Genomic DNA, 12,767 nt, shown 5'->3' with positions numbered 1-12,767 from the left:
ATCCATGCCTTGGGTCCAAATTCTTTCCCATATGTTTTTCTCAGTTAATCTAAGAACAACCTTTTTAATGTGGCTAATTTTCATAAGTGGTCTTCACTGCAATTTGATCTACTTTCCTGCCTAAGCTTCTCTATAAGCTCCTCTGCTGTGTCTCGCAAATATAATCCCTCGAGGACTGTAAGGTACTCAATGCCATGAGATAGGCACTTCAATTCTGGACAGTCTGAATATCCTAGCTCAACAAGGCTTTCCAGTGCACCTTCTTCCATTTCAACTTGGTGTTCGTGAATACAAAATGAAGATAAATAAAACACACATATGCGAGGAACCATATATATATATACACTTCATTAATTATGTGATTTTGCAAAATTAGAAAATACAAGACTCCACTAGAGTTTTGCCTTCTTTCATCTTCTGCATCGATGCATAAGGAGATGTCTGATTGGAGAAAATGTGTAGTTCGTCGATTCTGGGGGCCTTGGCATCCAATTGTTTACATCTGCAAGGCAAAGCCTATAGAATACCTCCGATTAAGCTGCGCTTTATAGTCGTTGTTGAAACTTGTGTTTGCTCGTCCATATGCAACTAGATAGAGTGGCGCGTGTTGCTGCGCCTGTATTGAATTTATGTTTTAGAGGTATGATAATAGCAAAAGATATAGTTTAGAAACGAAAGTACATAGTAGTCGTATATGGTAAGTGGTATATAGGAGTTGGTCTCTAGTACTATTATTTGTACAGCAAGGTACTATATGTCATTCTGAATTCTTTTACTAAAGGATTATATGCATCTAGCATCTTTATGATATCTGCTACAATAGCTGAATCTAAATCTCTCGATGCTGCATCATTACCAAATATATTTAGTCTGTTGGTTATTTCATTGTCAGTATCGTAGATATAAAGTTGAGCATATTGAGGTGGTTCGCCAGGTTTAGGTAATAAAGATCCTATATGATGATGGGCAACACCATTGATACGAAACACATATGGGTCATCACCAGTGTTAATGCTTTGATCAACATGAACTTCCATAGAGGTAAAAGCAAATATAGAATTGTATTGTCTTATATGACGCTTAAACTTATTGCTTTGTGGGCCTTCATCAAACCGAATAAATTTATTAAGTGGTTCCGGTCTAGGTCTAAAGCATGGCAATGAGATTTTCCCACCATGGCAACACAAATTATATATGATTCTTTTTTGGGCATATGAGCTGCTTTTTTTGACACACTCTTGGTACCAAAAAATAGCATCACATTTATCACAGATATAATCCGGTCTGCCATAATAAGATCGATCTTTATATGTCTCTAAATATATGCAACAAAAAAAAAAGAAAGTTCTTTTAGTTTAAACCTAGTATAATATCTTGTGGCAAAAGATTAGATGTTGTACTATATTAATTCAACGCATAGGTAAGGGGGACATACCTTTGAGAAAATTTGTATATTCTTTCAATGATCCAAATGTATCTTGTAATGAATAGAGCGGTATCCCAGTTGCTGAAGTTGGAAACATGAGTATCATTTCAATTAATATATGGAGTATTGATGCAGTTAGCATATTTCTTTTGAAAGATACTTGTGTTGCTAAAAGAGGAGGAAAATATAAACCTTGTTACGCTAGAGCTTTGAAGTAGTTCGAACGTTTTCTTTTCTTGCGATTCTGTGTAGCTATATGCGGTGGTACAATGGGACAGAAATGATCCCCTGCATTGTTCATAATGATTTTCAATGAAAATATAAGAAGCATTGTATGTATCTATACTTTCATATTTATATCTACCTTTTTTTATAATTTTTTTTGTCTATGTGTAGTACTTACTTGTTATTGCATTATGTACTTCCTGGTAGTCTGGTTGTACATATGAAATAGAAACAGGTGTTGTAGCAGGTTTTGTTCCAAATAAGGAGAAGATGAGAACCTCTGTGAGTATACCTTTATTTTTAGAACAATTAAGAGTTTTTGTAAGGCATATGTTGGAGGTTAGTAGGAGAAATCATAAGATTAGAGGCATTTGGGGTTCGTAGATATTAAGTTCGAGCGAAAAAATATTATTGATTTATGTTGGAGGGTAAGAATCGTGTAAAGAATTCGATAGTGTGTAAAATGTAAGCGTATTATAGTTAGATTGGCAATAGCTGGTGTGTTTATTGGATACATATGCAGATGTTCCATTAGAAATATATATATATATATATATATATATATATATATATATATATATATATATATATATATATATATATATATATTCGTGATATATTGAACAATGAAGAGTGATATTGTAAGTTTATATCGGAGTTTAGTAACCAGATCATACCTGGATAGTTGATAGCTGGCATGTTCATTGGAGGCGAAAGAGAGCGGCTTCGCACACGCCGTCGCATGCGAGATCTACGACTTGATGACATGTATATAACTAAGTAGCATAGAACAGTAGCCAGCTATCATTTGGAACTTACTGGAGCAATCATACATGTATTAGGACATGTGATATATAGATAGTAGTCCGTGATATCTATCAACTATTAAGGTAAACCGTAAATTCTAAAATGGAAATTCTATACACACATAAGACATATATAGATGAGGCTGGAGTAAACAGACATGTATTTGGAGATATGCAGTATGGACAGTGCTCAGCGGCAATTTTTTTCCCCTGTTACTAAACAGGCAAGGATCAAACTATTAAGGTAAACCGTAAATTCATATAGATAGTAGTCTGTGGTATCTATCAACTATTAAGGTAAACCGTTAATTCTAAAATGAAAATTCTACACACACATAACATATATATATATATATATGAGGCTGGAGTAAACAGACATGTATTTGGAGATATATAGTATGAACAGTGCTCAGCAACATTTTTTCCCTGTTACTAAACAGTAAAGGATCAAACTATTAAGGTAAACCGTAAATTTTATATATATATATATATATATATATATATATATATATATATATATATATATATATATATATATATATATATATGAGGCTGGAGTAAACAGACATGTATTTGGAGATATGCAGTATGGATAGTGCTCAGCAGCATTTTTTTCCCTGTCACTAAACAGGAAAAGATCAAATGGTTTAATTCATTAAATCATTACATGTATTGTATCAGTAGAAATAGACATGTTTGGACATATGCTCACCAGTTTTTTTCCCTGTTATTAAACTGGAAAGGGTCAAATGGTTTTATTTGGTAAATGATTAGAGGAATTGTATCAGTAGAAATAGTTTTAGTGTAGCAGAAATTATCATATTGGATAGACTAAACATACATGTATTTACATATATGGTGTATAAATTGTGGTCAGTGGTATCTATCAACTAAGTAAACATACATGTATTTGAACATATCCTGCATGAATAGTGCTTAGCAACACATTGTACTTTAGCTATGGACAATAGTCAGCACATTATTGCATTAGCAGAAATAGTTTCAGTTAAGCACATTGTAGTTTAGCTATGGACAATGATCAACACATTTATCATCTAAAAAAGGACCACCATTACATATTACAGGAATTGTATTAGCACAAACAGTTTCAGTGAAGCACATTGTAGCTTAGCTATGGACAAATCAGCACATTTATCATCTAAAAAAAAAGGACTACCATTACAGCTGTAATCAAGATAGCAGGAGAGAAAATAGCCTACATGCAGCACATTTATCATCTTAAAAAAAAAGGACCACCATTAGAGCTGCAATCAAGATAGCAGGAGAGAAAATAGCCTACATGTTATAGTTCAGTCTAACAAAGATTAGCAGAAATAGTTTCAGTGAAGCACATTGTAGCTTGGCTATGGACAATGATCAGCACATTTATCATCTTAAAAAAAAGGACCACCATTACATCTGCAATCAAGATAGCAAGAGAGAAAATAGCCTACATGTTGTTATTCAGTGTAACAGAGATGACCATATTGGATTTCTAAGGTATTCACTATCTGCTCTAAAGCTTGGTTTGTCTCAGTTGTAGCCATTGCAAGAATACATTGAACATGAAGCTTTCGTTGAACTACATGTTATTGTTCAAGCTAATAGACATTATCGTATCGGATTTCTAAAGTATTCACTATCTCCTCGAAAGCTTGCCTTGTCATAGTTTTAGTCATTGTAAGAATACATTCAACATGATGCTTTGGCTGAAGCAATAATGGACAGGGCCTTAGATAGAAAGATATAAAATTATTAGTTAAAAAAGATCAAGTAATTTTTATATCTCTGCATTGCCTATTTAGTGAAACTGTTATACCAATTTGCAAGTGTTGATGCCTCGGTGGAAAACATAGCTGATATAAAGATGGAAACTTCAGTTAGCACTTTATTACTGCAAATGTTCAATGAACAGTTGAAGAAAAATGAGTGAGTAAGAGGAGGCAGACCTGTATCGGCACCGATCGGAAATCGTTGTTGATGAAGAAGGCGATCGCATCATGGAATAAACTCAGCAACAGTTCGGCAGAGGGAGGAAGGCGGGTCCTTGGCAGTGGCGGGCGCGAGTTGAGAGGGGAGGGGGGGGGGAAGGGGTGCGAGCTGAGAGGGAGAGCGGTGAGAGGGGGGGTGAGTGCTCGGCACTGGCGGCCTGACCTCTTAGGTACTCGGAGAGGGCGACGCCGGCGGGTGGGGGGCCGCGCGCTGAGGGACGATCCGATGTGGCTGAGCCGGTGAAGAATGGAGGCAGAGCCGTGGAGCTCGAGGAGGGGGATTGGAGTACGGAGCTTGGGGGAGGGGGAACGAATCGAGCAAGGATAGAAGCGGATCGGTGGAGCTCGAGGAGGGGGAATGGATTTTGGAGCTTGGGGGGGGGGGGGGGACGAACTGATGTGCCTCCACCGGTGAGGAATGGAGGCGGTGGAGCTCGAGGAGGGGGAATGGATTTTGGAGCTTCCAGGGGAGGGGGCAGTGGGGGCGAATTGATGTGCCGACCGGTGGAGCTCGAGGAGAGGAATGGAGTACGGAGCTTCGGGGGATGGCGGTGTGGGGATGAGGTTGCGGGAGACGCTGCAGCTGGCGGATGGAGCAAGGGTGCGGCGGAGAAACGTGGACGAAGCGCACAGCGTGGATTTTTCGGCTGGCAGCTGGAGGCTTCTAGACGGGTGCTGCGCTAGATATTTCGTGGATGCGGACGCGGACCATGCGGCCAGCAACGGCACATGCCAGACCCTGGACCCACTGGACAGAGGAAGGCGCAGTAGGAGCTACAGGAGCTACAGGGTCGCGATGGCCTGGGCGTCTGCGATTTCTTCCGCCGATAGGATAGAGTATTGATACATGGTGTAGGAGTGCTATGGGTGGAATGTCTGTGATACGTGTGGCCTTTGTTTTGACCAAGCCCGGTCACGACAGGGCCATCAAGTCAGGAGTGAATGGAATACGTTGATAAAGAGAATGACTTTCTCCTTATTGGTGCCCAGTTATGTGTATGCCTGCCTTCATCATCACGGACAGATGTGTCACCTTCGCCTCATCGGTGCCCACCAACGATGTGTCCGATCTCGTTGTTCGGGACAGGTCGGTGAGGTGGCGACTTAGCATCATCAGCACTTGGCCAGAGTTTCATCTAGCCTCGTCGATACTAGAGATTTGGGTAATTATGATATAGAAAGTGTGCTCTGAGACTAGCAGCGTGTTGTTTGGAGGATGCTTGCTAAATGAATATTTTGATAGCATCTTTCTCCCGCATAAGGGGCCAACAAATATAATTTCGAGCCTTCCGACGTCACAGAATTGTACTTAGTGTAGTGTAACTTTAATTTGACTAGGATCACGGCGGTCTCCATTTTATTGGAGGAACCTGCAATTAGATTGGTTCTGCGCTAGTCGAGGGAGCACGCTATGCCTCGACTAGGATCATAGCCATCTCCTCTACCATCGCGAGAAGCCATAATTGGATTGCTCTGCACTGATTGGGGGAGTGCACTATGCCTCGACTAGGATCATAGCCGTCTTCTCTTCCATCGCGAGAAGCACTAATTGGATTGCTTCTGCAAGAGAAAATCTATGTCTTTAGCACCAACTGGATACCGAGATGCATCTCTATTGTCCTAAGTAACAAGATGGGAGAAAGCGGGTGAATATGTCACATCTGACAGGTCAAGAAACTTAATGGCATTGGAGGAATTAGGTTGGAGAAGGAACTAGTGATAAAACCTCTCCACTTATTAACAATGGGTTTCTTCCCTCGTCTATAAGCACGGAGTCCACTTCATTAACAACAATAGCACAATGGAAAGGCCTTGACCTATCAAACATGTAATATGTAGAAAAATAAGAAATATAAAGTAAACACAATTCTGAGAAGTGAGGTTGTCGCAAAGATGGTCAAATCCAAGTTCCAGCAGGTTATGAGCAGTATTTGAGAACATAGATATACTGAGAACTCACTATATCATAGTACCTGTATGTACTGGTTCCAAGTAGCATTTAATCATTACAAGCTCATATATACCATGTTAGCATAAGAAAAGATTGTCTCCTCTAAGATTGATAACCACATGATAAGACTAACAAAAAAGCAGTTCCTCTACTGAGCATCTCACTGAGTTGTTAGCGTACATAACGTCTCACTTGTAGCTGGCTCTTCTATCATCATACTTCATAGATGCCTATTCATATGCCACACAAGAAAATAGCAACAGAAAATTATGTGTTTGCCTCTGGTGCTATTTCTATGAACTACTGTAACAGTGCCATGTATTTCTAAACTAGCGGAGAAGAGGGTCTAGAAAGGGTAACAATAGCTTTGTTTCTAAACTACCTGAATTAGATCAACAGTAAAACCAAGAAAACGATGAAAACAGCCCATCCATTCAGCATGAACGCTGCACCACATAATAGTTTACAGTCACCATTGAAAAATGATCACAGTGCTTAAATGTGAAGAAATAGGAAAGACATGGACTTAATCCCGTGTTTGGGGTGGCGAGTCCTCATACTTTGGCCACATGAGAGTCCTTAGACTTTGTCCCTGCATCATCGTAGGTGAATCCTTAAACGTCAGCCTTTGGGAGTCCTTAGACTTAATCTCGTGTTCGGGGTGGCGAGTCCTCATACTTCAGCCACGGGGGAGTCCTTAGACTTCACCACTTCGTCATCGTAGACGAGTCCTTAGACATCAGCTTAATCCCGTGTTCGGGGTGCACTACTACTTAAAAAAAAACTATTTTTCAAGACACCCAGAGATCATTTCCACAGGCGGCTTAAATGACAAACCGCCTGAGCAGGCCCATGCGTTCGAGCAGCCTATGGAAACAAATTTCCGCAGGTGACTGCTTACGACAACCACCTGTGCAAATGAGATGATTACCACAGGCGGTTCCTTATGTGAACTGCCTGTGTAAATAGTTATTTCCAGAGCCGGTTCCTTATGTGAACCATATCTGAAAATAGGATGATTACTACATGCAGTTCATATAAGGAACCACCTCTGAAAATGCCCTTCCAGAGGCGGTTTCTTATGTGAACCGCCTCTGGTAATGGGTTGCAAAAATTTATAACTTTTTTATACGAAGTCGGATGGGGATAAACTTTATATAAAAATTGCCCTCGACGAGATCTACAACTTTCTAGTTGAAAACTTTTTTATTTGAAGTTGTTTAGATGTCCAAATAATCGTTTGAAGTTTTAGATAGAAGAGATCAAAATGATTGCATATACTATTAATATCACTAGTAATTCTGTGGTGGGATGGTAAGAAGGGTTCGTGCGAGCTGAGAGATCCCAGATTCGAGTGCCAAGAACTGTACGTATACGTATTTCGTGCAAAAAATTGCGTGACTTGTGACTTGCGACCGCAGGGGTGCCTGGTTGGGTTTGGGATTGCGGGAGAAGAGGCGAGTGGGCGGGATGGGGATGGAGAGCAGGGAGGTGGAAGGGGAGGAGAGAGAGGCGGCGGCGGCGGCCATGGGAGTTGGCCAGTTGGGAGGTGGGAGATGAGAAAGGAGGGGAGGGAGAAGGAGGAGCTTACTTACATCTGGGCCATAAGTTGTGGTGCCTGTGTCTTACAAGCTGGCCCCACATGTAAGAGACATGCTTCTGACTTGTGAGTTCTGACCGAGTGTTTTTTTTGTTAATTTAATCTCAAAGGAAGGCGTAATCAACAATGGATGACTATGAGCAGATGCTAAAGATTAATCAACATGAGAAGGAAAAATGGGAGACAAAGAAAATTGTGACAAAGAACCAACAGGGCATGTATCAACAACTGTACACAGAAATGGAAGTACTGAGCGTCTGGGCTTACATATATTTGCTAATTACTTCGAATATGTTAAATTGAAGTACTGAGCGTCTGAGCCTACATGTATAGAACGATGGTAAAAAAAAAAAAGAGATTAGTTGATACACTTACCACTGGGAATAGCAGCGTCTATGCCTTCGCTCGGCTAATTACATGGAATACGTTTTTCTCAGTGTATTCAACAATAACCCTTCTAATGTGCCTAATCTTCAAAGGATCTTCATTGAATTCATTTGCTTCACTCTCATGCGTAAGCTTCTCTACGAGCTCCTCTGCAGTGTCTCGCAAATATAATTTCTCAAGGCCTGTAAGGTACTCAATGCCACAAGGGAGACGCTTCAATTCTGGGCAGTCTCCAAACCATAGCTGAACAAGGCTTCCCAGTGCACCTTCTTCTATTTCGACTTGGTTAAGCTGCGGAGCACCACCTATTCTTAGTATTCGGAGTCTAGGAAACGACAGTGTAGAGAAGTACAATTTCTTCCCATCATACGCCTTAACAATTGTAAGATCGCATAATCCACGTAACACCACGAGGCTAGAAAATGAGTCTTCGTCAATTTTGGAGAATTTCAGATACAATCGAGTTAAGTCGTTATGGTGCGACCAGGATGAGACAATCTGAGGCATCCCTTTTTTTTCCAGCTGCCCTGTAAGTTCAAGTTTACAAAGTGTTCCTGGTAAACGGAGTGCTTCCAATGGTAATACTTCATTTTCGTTTGATGCAATAATTATCAGATGGACAAGATGGCTCATGTTCATGATAGCACTGCACAAGTTTAAAGAGTGCTCACTTGTCACATCTGTAACAGCAAATGTTCTTAACTCCTTCAAAGCTGCAACATCGCATAGAGTCTCTACGGTTGCTTTAATGTCTTTCAGAGCATGCAGTCCGGTCAAGTTCCTTATGCCCCTAGGCACCTTAACTCCACCATATTCTCGATAAGCTCCAACTTTGACCAGAGTACACGCGTACAGGAACCTAAGCTTCTTTAGTTTTGCTACACTTTTTGGTAAAGATACCAGAGCAGTACCGCTTGCATCCAGTAGTTCTAAGTTTCTTAATCTCCCTACTGCCTCAGGTAGAATCTCAATTCCAGTATCTCTAAGACCCAAAAACCGTAGATTAAACAAGCAGAATACCTCTTTAGGCAACATCTTGATTTGAGTGCGTTGCAGATCCAATGTTGACAGGAAATTTGAACGTGCAAGGATAGGCCTCAGCAAATCCATATCAACATGAGTTGTAAATGCATGGATTGCACGGAGATGTGTTGCATCAGATTGACTCAGAGGTACAATATTGGTGCTCTGGATTGACAGTCGACGTGTGCCGTCTGCTGAAAATGTCCTAGAGCCATCATACACTTTAGCAAAGCATTCTTTCTCTGCTTTGTGGAGGGCAAGATGGCGGATGACATCATGCATTCGGAAACATTTCACTCGTCCAAAGTAATTCTTCCGCACAACTTGTAGTAGGCTTCGATTTACAAGCCCATTCAAACAGCCCTCTGCCGCTTCTTCCAGTGTTTTGTTCTCTTCTCCCTTGATAAATCCAGCAGTAATCCAGTGCCTTATTAACCTCCTCCTCTTCATTTCATAATCCTCTGGAAACATTGCACAATGTAAGAAACAATTCTTCAATTCATATGGAAGGTCCTCCAAGCTGACTTTTAGAATGATATCAACACCAGGGATCACATTTTTAGCTGAGTGCAACTCTAACTCCTCATACACATTTTTCCATTCAGAGTAACTTGGGGGTTTGCAAGAAAGTAAGCGGCCTATGCATGCAATAGCAAGAGGCAAGCCTTCACATTTTTGTAAGAACTTTGCGGCCAAATCTTGTAACTCTGGGGGGCACCTTTTGTCATCATTATTCCAAAACGCTAGATTACAAAATAACTTCCAAGAATGATTTTCTCCCATCTGCTGCAGATTAATTACACAGTTATTAGTTGCCAATGATGCGACTTCATATTTTCTTGATGTGAGAACCACTCGGCCGATACATTTGCTCGGACTCGGAAAGACATCCTTGATATTAATCCACACATCCTTTTCCCAGACATCATCCAGAACCAAGATAAACCTTTTACCTTCAAGATGGTTACGAGTGACCTCCACTAGGCTTCTCATCTCCATGTTGCTAACATCAACTGAGATACCCAACTCTCTAGCAATCTTCTTCAGCAAGTCTTCAACTTGGTAACTCTGTGACACAGTTACCCAAGCAGCAGCACCAAAATCTACTTTCACAATCTTATAGACATGATCAACCAGAGTAGTTTTACCTGCTCCACCCATCCCCCAAACTGCGGCGATTTTGTAGTTCCTTTCTTCCAAATCACCTACAAGCCACCGTTTCAGCTTGTCTACATTATCCTCGATACCCACCAGATCCTCTTCCTGCGCAAAATAAAAAGTTTGATTGGTATTTGTAGCATTGTGGCCATTGGAACCTCCAGCAGATTTCTCCATTCCTGGCATGGCATAAAGGCCCCTCTTTTTTGCAACATCTTCGAGCTCAGCATTGATATCAATGAGCTCGTGAGCTAGACGACGCCAAATCTTGACATGCTTGATCCTCTTCATCATCTTGGCTGTAAATCCTCCATGCTTGTCGTCCTCGAGCTTGAAGGTGAACTCGTCGACAACATCCTCGATCCGGAAAGCTAGATCTCGAATTTTCTTGATGAAGATGCCCGTGGTCTCGTTGGTATCCTTGCACTTTTCTGAGTCGCGCAAGTAGGCCTTCATGATCTCCAGCTCCCCCTCGGCTTTGCGGATCTGGCCAAAGAGACTGTTGAGGGCAGAAGCTTCCTTGGAGAGCAGCGATGCACAATAGGTTGCTGCCCCTTTCGCCAAGGCCGCGCCGAGCTTGCCTATCAGCACTCCCACAACAGCCTCCGCCATGGTGGTGGTGCGCGCTTGCTTGATACCACAGCTAGATCTGGACTGGGGTGTATTCTTTTTCCTCGATGCGTTGGTGTACCTGGACTTGATATCATATCACGCACCATGGCCTTTATTTGGTTCAGAAAATTATATAATGCAGTGCCTATATGGTGAAGACAAGGACGAACCTGCTGGCCTATAGCAGCCGTTGCACATGTAATGCAAAGACTTTGTGCATATTTTTGAGTGTAAGTTTCACCAACGGCGCAAGAAGGCGGTTGTTTATATATGTACCTCAGGATATACTAGTAGTATATACTCCATCTGACATCACATCCTGATGCACGCACTATAATCAAAAAGAGCAATATCGTTGATGATTCCGTGGGTAACAACAACAGCCTATATATCTATATCAACCATCAAGGACATCGAGCCAAACTTCACCTGCCGCTTGACCTAGTTGCTTGCCTCTCGTGTTAGTCCAATGACAAATTTAAAAATTAAGAGAAACTGGATCAGTTGGCAGTTTGCCTCAAAACATGAAGCATTACGAGCTTTTCATATAGCCCGTAATATCACTCCAATAGATATAAGCAACTTAGTTTCACCCCTGAACTCTCCAATACATCAACATACCCGTGCTACTATAATTACTGCACTTAAACTAATAATTCATCTGGTACTGAATAACAGATATAAGCAACTTAGTTTGCTCAGAGTCTCAAACGCCACATATGCACGCCAAGGAGGACTTTAAGATCAATTATTTCAGGAATCCATTCTTTTCAGTGGACAATTATTTCAGCAAACAATGACAGACATAATTGAGCCCCCAACTGCAGCTGTAGCAGCACTAGGCCCCTAGATAATTGGTAAGTATTTTGGTAATTAATGACAATCTTATCATTATTGTGACTAACAACTTATTTTGAAGGGAATCAAAAGTTTAATATACAATGATATTTGGGTACTCTTGTCTCTAAAACGATAATCTGGTCGATTAATGGACATGTGTATCAAGATTAAGGATCTTCTAGTTCTAAGTATCACAAAGGAGATAAAGGACATTTAGAGTAGTATAGGTCTCCTTTCTTAGTCTTTTAACCGTACTATAAAGAGGGGCTAAGAGTAGTAGCTTAATCTAGTTGAGTCTAGACTTGATTTGATGCACACTTGTGAATTTCTAGCACTAGGTAGCTCATATAAGTCTGTGGTAGAGATGTTGAGAAGTTAGAGCTCAAGGAAAGTTTGAATTGGATGAGCTCAGAAAAACTTGCCTCACCGGATGATCCGGTGGTTGTGTTATTGGCCTCATCGGAGCATTATTTGCACAAGTCAGAAAAACACTTCTATGTTCACCGTATGCTCCGATGATCTAGGCCAGGTATCACTGGATAATTTTTTAGTTGACACGTGTACAAAATTTTCAGAAGTGTTACACCGGATGGTCCAGTGCCAGTGTGTTTAATGCACCGGACTAATTTCAGCAGAACAGAAGTTTTCGGGAAAAAATGAACTTGAACTCACTGGATTATCCGGTGATTGGAAGATGTACTCACCAGACTAATTCTTGTAGAGAAGCTTTTCTGGTGACCAAAGAGAT

General features: G+C 40.9%; 2 protein-coding genes across 2 annotated transcripts; both read right to left on the bottom strand.

Moving 5' to 3' along the window:
- Nucleotides 1–573: 573 nt before the first annotated feature.
- Nucleotides 574–7,928, bottom strand: LOC133886295 (uncharacterized). The gene is made up of 5 exons (XM_062326045.1): nucleotides 7,809–7,928; nucleotides 4,612–5,222; nucleotides 1,619–1,714; nucleotides 1,436–1,507; nucleotides 574–616 (listed from the first exon to the last, which is right to left on the bottom strand). The coding sequence occupies exons 1-5, from the start codon at nucleotides 7,926–7,928 to the stop codon at nucleotides 589–591; spliced, it is 927 nt and encodes a 308-aa protein (XP_062182029.1). The 3' UTR covers nucleotides 574–588.
- Nucleotides 7,929–8,185: 257 nt separating this feature from the next.
- Nucleotides 8,186–11,337, bottom strand: LOC133887513 (disease resistance protein RPM1-like). Its single transcript, XM_062327492.1, has 2 exons — nucleotides 10,363–11,337; nucleotides 8,186–9,870 (listed from the first exon to the last, which is right to left on the bottom strand). The coding sequence occupies exons 1-2, from the start codon at nucleotides 11,177–11,179 to the stop codon at nucleotides 8,393–8,395; spliced, it is 2,295 nt and encodes a 764-aa protein (XP_062183476.1). The 5' UTR covers nucleotides 11,180–11,337; the 3' UTR covers nucleotides 8,186–8,392.
- Between the last annotated feature and the right edge of the window lie 1,430 nt (nucleotides 11,338–12,767).

This window comes from Phragmites australis, chromosome 12 (assembly GCF_958298935.1).
Source record: "Phragmites australis chromosome 12, lpPhrAust1.1, whole genome shotgun sequence".
NCBI classification, from domain to species: Eukaryota; Viridiplantae; Streptophyta; class Magnoliopsida; order Poales; family Poaceae; genus Phragmites; species Phragmites australis.
The sequence above is the reverse complement of the archived record's forward strand: the minus strand, read 5'-3'. Positions and strand labels throughout refer to the sequence as shown.